Genomic DNA, 14940 nt, shown 5'->3' with positions numbered 1-14940 from the left:
TGACATCTAGTGGAAGCCTTGGGAAGTGAAACATAACTAATATCACCCTGTATCTTTAATGGGGGCTGAGTTGAAAAACGACAAACCTCAGATTTCCCACTTCCTGGTTGGATTTTTTTCTCAGGTTTTTGCCTGCCATATGAGTTCTGTTATACTCACACATCATTCAAATAGCTTTAAAAACTTCAGAGTGTTTTCTATCCAATACTATTAATAATATGCACATATTAGCCTCTGGGGCAGAGTAGGAGGCAGTTCACTCTGGGCACGCTATTCATCCAAAAGTGAAAATACTGCCCCCTATCCCAAAAAGGTTAACTTCCTAGGGAAAATGTCAGGAAATGTACCATAAAGTTTCCGACCCTTTGCAACCCTAGTCTGAAGCGTAGAGGAGAAGTCTGGGGGGCCTTGTCTGTCTGTAGCCCCACTCAAATCAGCCTTGTCTGTCTGTTTGCAGCAGCCATGTCTGTCTGAAGCCTCGTTTATCTCTGTCTGCTGCAATCATACCGGTCCCTCTTTATTACGATCTACTTGGAAAAGCACTGGCTTTCTACTTTGTTGTCATGGTTATGGAGTGTTTAGCCGCTTCGGGGGGTGGAAGGCGGGCTCGGGGACGGGTGCTAACTTAATTGCTTCCATGAATAATTGAACTTGCCTAATTTGGGGGATAATGACAGTGACACTGCTTATGTATGTATTTATTTATCCAAACATTAATTGACAGGACTGACATTAGCTGGGCTTTTATTGCACATTTGATTGTGCACAAGGGGGAGATGTATTTTTCTCGGTAATTATCTCGCTGATAAGGCAGTGGTTTATGCATGTGTTTTCCCCTGCCTAATATCTGTCAGCGATTTAGCAACAAAATGAGATGATGCAACATGACCATGGTGTTGTAACCCTTCTCGATACCTTCCTCTCTCATGCAACGTGCTTATGGAGAACTAGCTGTAGCCAGGGTTTATTCATTAGGAACCAAACGGAACAGGAAGGGGCCAACCTAAATTTGTTCAATAGAAACTCGTTTTCGTTTCAAAAGGTGTCCTCTAATGTTTACACCTCTGGACGTCTGTCAAATCAAATCAAATTGATTTATATAGCCCTTCGTACATCAGCTGATATCTCAAAGTGCTGTACAGAAACCCAGCCTAAAACCCCAAACAGCAAGCAATGCAGGTGTAGAAGCACAGTGGCTAGGAAAAACTCCCTAGAAAGGCCCAAACCTAGGAAGAAACCTAGCGAGGAACCAGGCTATGTGGGGTGGCCAGTCCTCTTCTGGCTGTGCCGGGTGGAGATTATAACAGAACATGACCAAGATGTTCAAATGTTCATAAATGACCAGCATGTTCAAATAATAATAATCACAGGCAGAACAGTTGAAACTGGAGGTGGACTGGGGACAGCAAGGAGTCATCATGTCAGGTAGTCCTGAGGCATGGTCCTAGGGCTCAGGTCCTCCGAGAGAGAGAAGGAAAGAGAGAATTAGAGAGCATACTTAAATACACACAGGACACCGGATAAGACAGGAGAAGTACTCCAGATATAACAAACTGACCCTAGCCCCCCGACACATAAACTACTGCAGCATAAATACTGGAGGCTGAGACAGGAGGGGTCAGGAGACACTGTCGCCCCGTCCGATGACACCCCTGGACAGGGCCAAACAGGAAGGATATAACCCCACCCACTTTGCCAAAGCACAGCCCCCACACCACTAGAGGGATATATTCAACCACCAACATACCATCCTGAGACGAGGCCGAGTATAGCCCACAAAGGTCTCCGCCACGGCACAACCCAAGGGGGGGAACCAACCCAGACAGGAGACCCACTCAAGTGAAGCACGCCTACTAGGGACGGTATGAAAGAGACCTAGTAAGCCAGTGATTCAGCCCCTGTAATAGGGTTAGAGGCAGAGAATCCCAGTGGAAAGAGGGGAACCGGCCATGCAGAGACAGCAAGGGTGGTTCGTTGCTCCAGAGCCTTTCAGTTCACCTTCAGACTCCTGGGCCAGACTCAATCATATGACCCACTGAAGAGATGAGTCTTCAGTAAAGATTTAAAGGTTGAGACCGAGTTTGCGTCTCTCACATGGGTAGGCAGACCATTCCATAAAAATTGAGCTCTATAGGAGAAAGCCCTGCCTCCAGCTGTTTGCTTAGAAATTCTAGGGATAATTAGGAGGCCTGCATTTTGTGACCGTAGCGTAGCGTACGTGTAGGTATGTACGGCAGGACCAAATCAGAGAGATAGGTTGGAGCAAGCCCATGTAATACTTTGTAGGTTAGCAGTAAAACCTTGAAATCAGCACTTGCCTTGACAGGAAGCCAGTGTAGGGAGGCTAGCACTGGAGTGATATGATCAAATTTTTTGGTTCTAGTCAGGATTCTAGCATTCTCGCAGCCGTGTTTAGCACTAGTCTGTCCCTATGTACCCCCCCCACACACACTTGCAATAGGGACACAGCACAGTAACATGTCTTGACATGACTGAAGGGACTTGTTAACTGACCTGTTGATTTATTTGTTGTTCCAGGCGGAAGGAGAGGATAATCTGAAGAAGATGCAGCTGATGGAGCTGGCCATTCTCAACGGGACGTACCGAGACACCAACATCAAGACACGTACGCTTTACAACCACACACACACTACACAAAGGTCCTGTTTGGATCCACATTGATTAATGTTTACACACCAATGCTTATCATTAATCGTCTTAATCCATCTGTTATTGTATTAATCACTCAGAACCTCATAATAACCACTTAGAACCTCACAATAACCACTTAGAACCTCACAATAATCACTTAGAACCTCATAATACCCACTTAGAACCTCACAATAACCACAGGGAAGAATAGATGCTCACGATATACAGTTAACTGTGTGCCTCTGCCTCATGTTTTGTAGTCATTTTAGTGTTTTTTTTTATTTTATAAACTTATGCACTTTGCTCTGAAATGTTGACCAAGATGTTCGACCCATGTATGTAGTAAAACCACCTGTATTCAAGTAGATCGGTTTCCCCTCTCTTCCTCCCGCTGGTTCTTCTCGATGTGCCCTTTTCCCCCCTCCCATATGGATGCAATCACAGTTTGCTGCAATGTCGGGGTGGCTTCTATATGCCTTCAGCGCACTGCAGAAATCACTCGCTCATCTCTGCATGACGTAGTTCACGCATCTGTTACAAACACTGTTTAGTTTTCCCATCTCCAAAGTGTTTCTTTCTTTGGAGTTCATCCCACCCAGAGTTCCCGCAGTCCTGCACTTTCATGTCTCTTTGATGGCTGCTTGAAATTGGTCACAATTTACTGTTTACATTGTTATTATTATTATTATCATGATATTAGTAATGTTTTGGGCATTTTTTCAGTCCAAAAATTAATGGCTTGTTTTGAAATAAAAATCTAATTTGTAAAATGTGAAATGATTTGACTTGGCAGACATTGGTTTCTAACACCAATGTCTGGACCAGTGTCTGGTTTTCTCAGCTGTGTTGCCAGACCTGCGATACTCAGCATGAATTAGTCACCGAGTCACATGTAAAACATTGATCCACCCGCCCCCGCTGTCTGTGATGTTCACCATGTCAGAACATTTGCAAATGCTAAACAATTTGAAAAATCTTTCTGCGATTTATTTTGTCAGCCAACCAAAATGGTCTTACGGACATGTAGCGGAGTGGAGGGCATCAGACCTGTTTTTATAGTCTGGCAGATTTCAACTAGTCTGTCCAAAGCAGGGCCTCATTGGCCCAGAGAGTCGTCCAATACACTGGATTGTATTTTGGGGGGATTGACGTGATCCTCCCATTGGTCCTTATCAGAAACGTTCACGCCATCTCTCCTCTCCATGGCCACCGGCTCCATTTCTGTTGGCTTGTGCCGTCAGCAGTACATGAACTCGTAGTTGTCATGGTGATTGGTATGCTTAATATGGTCTGTGCATTGTTGTTGAATGCAGTGTTTTCGCTTTTTATAGTTTGGTATATTTTCTTGTTTACTTAATTTTTTGTTTGCTGGTTCACCGTGATCATTGCATGGTCTAATTTTCCTCTTTTTTTTTCACCCCTCCCCACCTTCTCCCCCCCTTTTCCTACTTTTTGTGTTTTCCAACTCTCGCTTCTCCACCTGTGATTTTGGTCAACCGCACCACCATCTCTACCCCCTTGTCTTGTATCTCTCTGTCTTTCTGTCTTTAACTCTTCTTATGGCAGACCCCCTTGCGTTCTCTCTTGCAGCGGCGGCCGCCGCCGCTCAGGGCCCCCGTCTAATGCAGGCCCCCCAGGGGCAGTTGATGGCCCCCCATCAGCAGATGAGGCCCCCCACACCGGCAGGGCCCCCCATCATGAACATCATCCGACAACCCCAAATGCAGGGCATGTTACCCAATGGCACCCCCACCCTGGTGCCTCCCTCGCCGGACGGCAGCATCCTCTACGCCTCCCCGTACGACTACCCGTACGCCCTGGCGCCCACCTCCCTGCTGGAGTACCCCATCGACCACAGTGGGGTTCTAGGTAAGCGACCCTGGGGCCTGGGCGGCGGCCCCTTTAGCCCCGGACAGGAGGGCAGCTTGTTTTACCCTGGGTTTTTGGACGCGGCTTCGATGAGCCACGGTCAGGACTTGTTGAAAGGTAAATATGTCGTATCCAGCTGAAAAACAGGCTTGTTATGGGTGTGACCTTATGACCTGACAGCTGAACAGGACTAATGTGCTAACAAAGGGCAAGGGGGACAGGGATTTTTTATTTTAGCTCATCTCCCCAGCATCCTTTTCCTGGCTCAGGTTTAGTTTTGACATTTTAGTCATTTAGCAGACACTCTTATCCAGAGAGACTAACTACAATGAAGTGCCTTGCTCAAGGGCACATCGACAGATTTTCACCTAGTCGGCTCTTGGATTCGAAACCAGCGACCTTTTATTTAATGGCCCAACGCTCTTAACCACTAAGGCTACCTGTCGTTTCCTCTCTGTTCTGCAGCTGCCGTTTTACTACCATGCAGTATGAGTTGCCTTGTCTGAAGACACTCTGTCAGGGACATGCTTGTGTTGCACGCTCTCGCGCTCTAGCTTTGTTATGCTCTCGCTAGCGGCAGATTCAGTCTGGCGGTGGATCCCCCCGGATTTCATCAGCTTTTGAAATGAGTATTTTTTTTTTTCTCAGCTAGCTCTGTGCTCCGGCCTTGATGCCAGTAGAAAGTCCCCTTTGTCCCGGTGGGGATGTTCATTAAATTCACTGTTCTCATTTTTCCCATTGGCTCAGTTTTCACACTCTTGAACTTCAACTTCGTACGAGCCACCGACATTCCCCAGTCAATATGTCAGCCGTGGGAATTACATTCCGTAGGTGCGGGTGTGTCTGCACGCCGGCGCTCAAAGCAATATTCCGTGGAAGAAACATTTAGACGATAATATCTCACATTTTATGGAGGCTGTCGCCCTCTAATTTGACCAAATAATGACTGTTTGCCACGGCATACCTTGTCAAGTTTTGACAGCGGGCCCTTTCCTGTTTGTGTCGCTGCCTTAATGACATGCCTGAGGTGTTGATCCTGACATCATGAGACGGCTGATACACAGGTGCCATGTTAGCTGACCCCGTGTGTCCGTGAAAGAGGTGCCTGGGGGAGCTGTTCTGTAGTACAGAACCTACTGGATTTTCTCTCTAATTTGGAGGGGACAGCAGCTTAGTGCGTTTTATTTACTCGCCATATTGATCGCCGCCTTCAGCAACAGAGAGCCACCGGAACACAACATGCATCTGGCTCTGTCAGACCTGCTCAGGAGTCTGAGGAAACTTCAGGACATCTGGCTCTGTCAGACCTGCTCAGGAGTCTGAGGAAACTTCAGGACATCTGGCTCTGTCAGACCTGCTCAGGAGTCTGAGGAAACTTCAGGACATCTGGCTCTGTCAGACCTGCTCAGGAGTCTGAGGAAACTTCAGGACATCTGGCTCTGTCAGACCTGCTCAGGAGTCTGAGGAAACTTCAGGACATCTGGCTCTGTCAGACCTGCTCAGGAGTCTGAGGAAACTTCAGGACATCTGGCTCTGTCAGACCTGCTCAGGAGTCTGAGGAAACTTCAGGACATCTGGCTCTGTCAGACCTGCTCAGGAGTCTGAGGAAACTTCAGGACATCTGGCTCTGTCAGACCTGCTCAGGAGTCTGAGGAAACTTCAGGGCATCTGGTGCTGCAGAGTGTAATGTGGGCAGACTGGCTTGGTTATCAACCAGCGCTGTGAAACGTCACACAGCTTGCCTGCCTTCCCTGCCAGGATAGATAGATATTAGTGTGAGGGCTGTTTGGCTGTTCCAAATGAGATGTAACTGTCACTGGCTTAATCCACCACAACTCTCCATTCCAGCATGGAAACTTACCCAAGCCTTCTTATTTTAAGGCCAACATTCTGAGTTGTCCCCTCTGGAAGTGCTCACTTGATAACTGCAGACAAGAGAGTTTACTAGTGTACCATTTGACAGGATGCCCAGATGGTTGTCACGGTGACCTGTTCTGTGGGGACTGCCACCATTTAGCCATTGAAGGGCTCTGCCACAAATCTCTTTAAACGCTTTCTGGGTAATGAAGAGCAGAGAAATATGGCCTCCCCCAGCATCACTCTGCCATCTCTCTGTCCCCGAGATCTGGGAGGCTATCCTTCCCCGGCTCACTAAATCAGAAATATTGACATATCCGCATAAAAGCCCAAGAGCGCCGACCCCTGAGTGCTGAAATGGTGTCTCGCTGACTGCTCTAGCTAGGCTTTTAGACAAACTTTTAGATTGTCCAACTCGTTGCATTAAGGATTTACCTTGAACACTTTTCAATCTGGGATTTGTTTTGGGTCATAGACTAATTGTTTATCTCTATGCACAGTCACAGTTCCTATGCAACCAACATAGTATTTTACCCCATTTGCGTGTATGATATCAGGAGAAACCACACGAGGGTAATTGAAATGTCTGTCTTCATTTGTGACACATATTCAGAGAGAAATGAATGCTACTGCCAGTGAGCAGATTGATACTGAGAGATGTGAGAGAGCCAGGTGGTGTCTTGCACTATCCAATTAGGATCTGAGCTGCATTGGGTTTTCACACCTTTTCAAAATCAGCCAATTGTTTTTCTTCCTCAATCCCCCTGTCTCCTATGGGAGATGAGCTTTTCTTTTGCTAGATAGCTTTAGTCCCCTGTCCCCCTGCCCTCCGGTTTCCACAAATCCTCTATGTAACACTGAGTACTGTGACATTTTACTACCTAAGTTATACATTTGTAGATATCAAATTAAAACAAATGTTATTTTTTTCTATGCATTTTTTCATATATGTCTGTCATGTTTATGTGTATTAGGATCTAATGTATGAGCAGTATATGTAAATGGCTATATGTATTACTGTGTAAGACTTGTTTTTCCCCCTCCTAAAGTGAACAGTTTCTAACCTTGTGGACTTGTTGCAATCTAGGTGCAATGGCTACTAAAATGAGACGACATGACTCGCGCGTCCATCCTTACCAAAGGATCGTAGACAGAGGTTAGTTTAGTCTCTGGGATGCTTTACTTTGCCTGTTGATTGCATTGCCTTATATTTGCCTTAGTTGGGGATTTCTCATGTTTTTATATACTGCACATTATGCACATTGTTTACATACGTAGTACTCGATATAGAACTCTATTTCAATGCTCAGGCAAAACGATGTTAATTGTTTTGGTTTACATGAACCGTGACCCTTGGTGACAGAACAGGTATCACACGCCGTTTTCAAGCTACGTTTTCTTAACATTCCTCTGACGTGAGATTAGATCCTAAAATAGGTCAGCCTTGTTTCCATCATTCCATTTGTTTTACTTATGAGGAACAGAGTGGAAAGCGACTGAACACGAAGTAGAAAAGGTAGACAGCAGTAACAGTAGCCACCAGGCATCATTTTTCCACTTGGTTCATGTCTTGATTTTTGTTTTCTGTATAAAAAAAAATACACTTAAAAAAAATGGTAGGACGGACTTACCTATTCAAAGCCAGTTAACGTTCTCTCTCCGGTGTGTTTAAGTATTGAAATAAAATGGAAAAATACATTGGAAAAATGTTGATATTTCAGTTGTACATGAGGTACTGTCATTTTATATTTTGACATTTTATTTATGGTTCCTGTATATACTGATAATAAAGAAAAATAATTGGGGGAAATTAATATATTCATTACGTAACGCTAGTCACTGTTATTCATTACGAAATGCTAGTTACGGTTATTCATTACGTAACACTAGCTAGTTACTGTTATTCATTACGTAACACTAGCTAGTTACTGTTATTCATTGCGTAACGCTAGTTACTGTTATTCATTGCGTAACACTAGCTAGTTACTGTTATTCATTACGTAACTCTAACTAGTTACTGTTATTCATTACGTAACACTAGCTAGTTACTGTTATTCATTACGTAACACTAGCTAGTTACTGTTATTCATTACGTAACACTAGCTAGTTACTGTTATTCATTATGTAACACTAGCTAGTTACTGTTATTCATTACGTAACACTAGCTAGTTACTGTTATTCATTACGTAACACTAGCTAGTTACTGTTATTCATTACGTAACACTAGCTAGTTACTGTTATTCATTACGTAACACTAGCTAGTTTCTGTTATTTATTACGTAACACTAGCTAGTTTCTGTTATTTATTACGTAACACTAGCTAGTTACTGTTATTCATTACGTAACACTAGCTAGTTACTGTTATTCATTACGTAACACTAGCTAGTTACTGTTATTCATTACGTAACACTAGCTAGTTACTGTTATTCATTACGTAACACTAGCTAGTTTCTGTTATTTATTACGTAACACTAGCTAGTTTCTGTTATTTATTACGTAACACTAGCTAGTTTCTGTTATTTATTACGTAACACTAGCTAGTTTCTGTTATTTATTACGTAACACTAGCTAGTTTCTGTTATTTATTACGTAACACTAGCTAGTTTCTGTTATTTATTACGTAACACTAGCTAGTTACGGTTATTCATTACGAAACGCTAGTTATGGTTATTCATTACGAAACGCTAGTTACGGTTATTCATTACGAAACGCTAGTTACGGTTATTCATTACGAAACGCTAGTTACGGTTATTCATTACGAAACGCTAGTTACGGTTATTCATTACGAAACGCTAGTTACGGTTATTCATTACGAAACGCTAGTTACGGTTATTCATTACGAAACGCTAGTTACGGTTATTCATTACGAAACGCTAGTTACGGTTATTCATTACGAAACGCTAGTTACGGTTATTCATTACGTAACGCTAGTTACGGTTATTCATTACGAAACGCTAGTTACTGTTATTCATTACGAAACGCTAGTTACGGTTATTCATTACGAAACGCTGGTTACGGTTATTCATTACGAAACGCTAGTTACTGTTATTCATTACGAAACGCTGGTTACGGTTATTCATTACGAAACGCTAGTTACTGTTATTCATTACGAAACGCTGGTTACGGTTATTCATTACGAAACGCTAGTTACTGTTATTCATTACGAAACGCTAGTTACGGTTATTCATTACGAAACGCTGGTTACGGTTATTCATTACGAAACGCTGGTTACGGTTATTCATTACGAAACGCTGGTTACGGTTATTCATTACGAAACGCTAGTTACGGTTATTCATTACGAAACGCTAGTTACGGTTATTCATTACGAAACACTAGCTAGTTACTGTTATTCATTACGAAACACTAGCTAGTTACTGTTATTCATTGCGTAGCACTAGCTAGTTACTGTTATTCATTGCGTAACACTAGCTAGTTACTGTTATTCATTGCGTAACGCTAGCTAGTTACTGTTATTCATTACATAAAACTAGTTACTGTTATTCATTGCGTAACGCTAGCTAGTTACTGTTATTCATTGCGTAACTCTAGCTAGTTAAGGTTTATTCATTGCGTAACACTAGCTAGTTACTGTTATTCATTGCGTAACACTAGCTAGTTACTGTTATTCATTGCGTAACACTAGCTAGTTACTGTTATTCATTGCGTAACACTAGCTAGTTACTGTTATTCATTGCGTAACACTAGCTAGTTACTGTTATTCATTGCGTAACACTAGCTAGTTACTGTTATTCATTGCGTAACACTAGCTAGGTACTGTTATTCATTGCGTAACGCTAGCTAGTTACTGTTATTCATTGCGTAACGCTAGCTAGTTACTGTTATTCATTACGTAAAACTAGTTACTGTTATTCATTGCGTAACGCTAGCTAGTTACTGTTATTCATTGCGTAACACTAGCTAGTTAAAGTTTATTCATTGCGTAACACTAGCTAGTTACTGTTATTCATTGCGTAACGCTAGCTAGTTACTGTTATTCATTGCGTAACTCTAGCTAGTTACTGTTATTCATTGCGTAACACTAGCTAGTTACTGTTATTCATTGCGTAACACTAGCTAGTTTATTCATTGCGTAACACTAGCTAGTTACTGTTATTCATTGCGTAACACTAGCTAGTTACTTTAAGTCTCCTTACCACTAATCACACTGTAGGTAATTTCCATTCCAACCTCAAAAACTAAACCATACTTATTTTTTTGTACTTTGTTCGACCTCTCTTGAGTTCTGGTACTCGGGCCAATGTAGCGCTTTGATTTAAACAACGTTTTAATTCAGGTTGGGGCTTAGTAGTTGAGATCGTGATGTAACAACCTCATGATTATAACAATATTAGCTAGCTGGGTTTGTCTCTTGGTGGGAATTAGTGGGAATAAGAGATTGCAGTAATTTTATTGTTAAAAATGATGTCATTCCAGTCTCTTCTTGCTGACACTAATATCCTTTCTATTTTTTCTTTCTTTTTGTTTGTTTTTTGTTTCTAACCACCTAGCCGCCACCGGCAACTAACACATGACCTTCTGACCTCTGAACTCTTCACCCAATGACGAGCCGCCCCAAGCCTGCCTGCTGATCAGTTAACTGGTAATTGCCTTTTGCTAGCCTCTCGGGACGCAGTGAGAAAGAGGCGCCTGCCCTTAGTTACCCTAACATGTTTTTGATTTTTTTTTTTTACATTTAAAAATATATATATCACAATCTCATAGAAACACATCAACCCAAGTTATTATTTTATTGATTTCTGTTCATTGAGTTGAATTCCCATTCTCTCTCTTTCTTTTTCTTCATGAATCACAAACTGGAGGAATGTGTGTGTGTGTGTGTGTGTTACTAATGAATCTGCACTGAATAAAAATATATATATATTTATATATATATATAATCTCAATAAAGATCCCGTCCTCCCTGTCGACCGCCCCGTACCTGCTCTGATTCGGTGACCTCACTAATAATTACTGAACAATGGTAAATGGGAACGGAACCCAAACTGTATGTCCCCAGTCCCTCTTTCCCTCCCCATTCCACACTTCCTTGTGGGTCATTTGAAAGAAAAGGAAATAGAAGGAAAGAGAAACTAGACTCACACCAACTTGTTGATTCTCTGTCATTTTCATATGTGGTCGTGCATTATGAACCTCTGAGACGATAATGTGCTGACACATTCTGGGTGTGCCCTCCACGGCTGTCTGTTAAAAGCATGGCTAAATTGACTGCAAATGGAGCTCATTATAATTTGTTTTTATGTTATGTTTTTCTTTGGTTTTACTTGATTTTTCTGTTTTCTTGTTAATTCATTCTAATGAGCTCTTTTGTGAAGGACTAGCCAGACAAAGCAGGTTGTAAGAACTTAAAAGGTAGCTTTTGAAGTGGCAGGCCTATCATTGGCAGTTAGCGGAAGCTAGGTGGGGTGCTGGGACAGGGTGATATGGGGAAGAATCAGGATGAGAAGCGGTGTTTCTATTACTATAATGAAAGTAGGATGGGTTGAGGGCACAGTGAATATATAGTCAACTAGCTACTAAACTTAACTATGCTCCTCCACACTGTGTCCCAAGTATACAGTGCCTGATGTATTTAGAGAAATGATGCGAGCTGTGATCTAAAAGACAAAAAAAAGTATTGTGCGCATATTTAACCAGAGCGTTTCCAGTTGAATTATATCTACTTAAATATGTATCCAACCGCAGAGGGCTCTCCGCCATTTTAGCGTTTGAAAGGGTGTGATTTCATGCTTGCGTAAGTAAAGCTCTAGTTTCCCATGAAGAGACAAAGGCGATTAAACACTAAAAATGGCTACTGGTGGAGGGGGGATCCTGATAGTGAAGTCTGTATATATTTCCTTTTTTCTTTTTTTGATTTTGCCTTTTTGTTTTTGGTTGTATCTACACCCCTGGCAAAAAAAAAATCCTAGTGTGTTTTTGTAGTTTTCTTTTCATCCCTTTCCAATTTGATACCAATCAAGTCATCCTTGGGGGACGGGATACATGCCCTCATGAAAATATGCCTGTTTGAATTTAAATGACTTCGGGAGAAATGACTTTATTTTTAACCCTCAACATACCAGTTTGAAGTCCCCCAATTAGCACATCCACAATGTGTCTCCATGAAGGTATAGTCCAGCTCCTGAGCCCTGACCGTTTCTTTTACTCTTTCTCAAGAACAAAAATAGGATGTGAAAGCCATGCCTGCCTGTTCAAATTTCTTTATACATACATATACACACACAGAGAGAGAGAGATACATGTAGATACCTGTCATTACATAGTAAAGATGGAGAACACAATGAAATCCTCTTACAGGATGCTGGAGAAGAAAACATATATATTTTTGGCAATTTTAGCTTTTTATACTTGCAGTTACAAAATATGAGGGGAAAAAGGTTTTAAAAAATAGTATGCAGAAAAAGGACATGTGGCGAAAATGCTGTGTTACTTTGGATATTATTGGCTTGGAAAATAAAAAATAAAGACCAAAATAGTCATACCTAGGAACATTGCAAGGATGTTAGTGTTACGAAGAGGGGTTGAGACGCAGAGCAGATTTTTTTTTTAAAAGAAGTGCCTTATCGACGGTTGTTTCTTTTTCCAAGTGTTAACATTCTGTTGAGTAATATCCAGCAACAACTAGGACACTGCAGAGAGGAACGGCTTCTGTATGCGCTCTGAAGAGTTGAGCAGGGTAGCTCCGTCATTATTGCTGAGCTACTGAAGTTATTCTATGCAAAAAGAATAGCAGTCGTATGACCAGCTAAAATATGTGCCATGGTTCATCTTCCCCAAGTAGAAGTTCAGTTTCTTTGTTTTATTTTCTATCTTTGGCCTTTTTCTCTGCCATCGGAACAAGTTTAATTTCTTATTTCTCTGCATTTTGATTTAACGTGTTTTCCCTTGTCTTGTTTTCTGGTAACTGTGATTATTCTACAAAGAACAAACTGCCAATAGCAACGCAGAAGTCTGCCAGGACATTTTATGAATAAATTGAATATAAAATGAGATTAAGAGGGGAAAAGCCGTTTGCATGTATACCTCTCTGTTTCAAAATCTGCAAACTGAAAACATCCAGTCTAACAATGCTTCCTCATTACAGTCGGGGAATGTAGCCAACCCGTTTTATAACCGTATGACCTGAAGACCCCAGGGGGTGTTCCCAGATGCAGTTCGGGGCTCTTCAGATTCGGAGGGGGGGGGGCTGGATGACATGTGTTCTATGTTAGTCAATATGTAGCCATTCTGGAAGTGATCGACATACAGCTGGATGATATAGCAGAGACTAGAAAAACTCTTTACCTCCCTACAGGTAAAACGATGAGGCCGTCTGCACTCTTTTTAAGGTCCAGGTGTGAATACTGGAAGAGGTGAAGACCCGGTAGAACAAACGATTACATCCAAAACTGAGGCTTGAATGCAAAATGAAGATGGTATTAGAATATCATGCCCCAAAAATCATAGTGTGAGAAAGTGCATAAATGAAAGGTGAAAACAAAACAACCGTTTTGTCTTTATCTCTACAGCGAACACAACTTCACAGCCAAGCAGTTTTCAGTTATTGAAACAAAAGGGGTATCTAATCAAATATTTAAAAAATACTATAAAAAATCAATTGAGACATGAATTATACAGTATTTTACCTTCCCTGGCAGTCTGATACTATTTATTTTTCTCATACATGCTTTACACAGAAAAGGTCAATTTGTTTTCAGTGTTATGAATTATTCTTAATTTTTTAAACATTTTTTTTTTTAGAAATGCAATATTAACATGGAGCAAGATATGACAAGCATTTTGACAGTATTAAGAAATATTCCCTCATACAATGGCACAGCGTGTTCTAGCATTGCAAAGGTTGGTTTAGTTCATCAGGTATATGGTGAAAGATACCGTATTCTCTGACCTGCCTAGTACGATGTATGATAATGTAATTTACAGCCATTGTTAAAGGTTTATAATGTATTTTTCTAATCTCATTTTGTATGTATATTATAAAATCCTTTTTCTGACATTTGTGTTGTTGTTGATGAAGCCCACTGCAACTTGTTTTTGAACCCCCCCCACCACCCCTCACATCTTGAAATCTGTCCCTCATTAGGAGTGTTTCCTTTCCTAGAGTTAGATTTAGTTTTCTTGCCAACTCCTAGCTTGTTTAACTCATTAGCAACTTTTCCTTTCTTGTCATAAGTATTTTTACATGCTTGCTTTTTAGTTTTCATGGTGTGTGTTGTTATTTCTTATTAACCCCTTGGCATTTATTTTAATAAAACATTCTTAGTAAGAATTTTACTAACTTGCTGATATTATTTTGGTCTTGTTTTTAACAAGTTTAATGGATGTACGACCTTGGTCTGGTTCACGGACTAACACAATTAAAACTGGTGTCTGACCACCAAACACTTACACTGACATGCCTGTACACACACGCATATGTGTGCACTCAGCAGCATTCATATTTGCACACACACACACACACACACACACACACACACACACACACACACACACACACACACACACACACACACACTGTCTAACTGGAACCTGTGCACGAGCTGA

At 41.6% G+C, this 14940-nt stretch overlaps 1 protein-coding gene across 4 annotated transcripts in view; it reads left to right on the top strand.

The window, feature by feature from the left end:
* LOC118374286 (protein quaking-A-like) overlaps nucleotides 1-14670 on the top strand; it is a 145817-nt gene extending 131147 nt beyond the window's left edge. The window contains exons 5-8 of one of the 4 annotated variants that reach the window (XM_052485867.1): nucleotides 2539-2626; nucleotides 4243-4521; nucleotides 7466-7534; nucleotides 10887-14670. In XM_052485867.1, coding sequence (XP_052341827.1) covers nucleotides 2539-2626; nucleotides 4243-4521; nucleotides 7466-7534; nucleotides 10887-10903 — 453 coding nt within the window. In that variant the 3' untranslated portion in view covers nucleotides 10904-14670. Of the gene's footprint in view, nucleotides 1-2538; nucleotides 2627-4218; nucleotides 4639-7465; nucleotides 7535-10886 lie in introns of all 4 variants that reach the window. The other 3 variants (XM_052485865.1, XM_052485864.1, XM_052485866.1) reach the window with 3 other exon arrangements.
* Nucleotides 14671-14940: the final 270 nt, after the last annotated feature.

Source organism: Oncorhynchus keta, chromosome 29 (genome assembly GCF_023373465.1).
Source record: "Oncorhynchus keta strain PuntledgeMale-10-30-2019 chromosome 29, Oket_V2, whole genome shotgun sequence".
NCBI classification, from domain to species: domain Eukaryota; kingdom Metazoa; phylum Chordata; class Actinopteri; order Salmoniformes; family Salmonidae; genus Oncorhynchus; species Oncorhynchus keta.
Note: the sequence above shows the minus strand (reverse complement) of the source record. Positions and strands in the feature narration are given on the sequence as shown.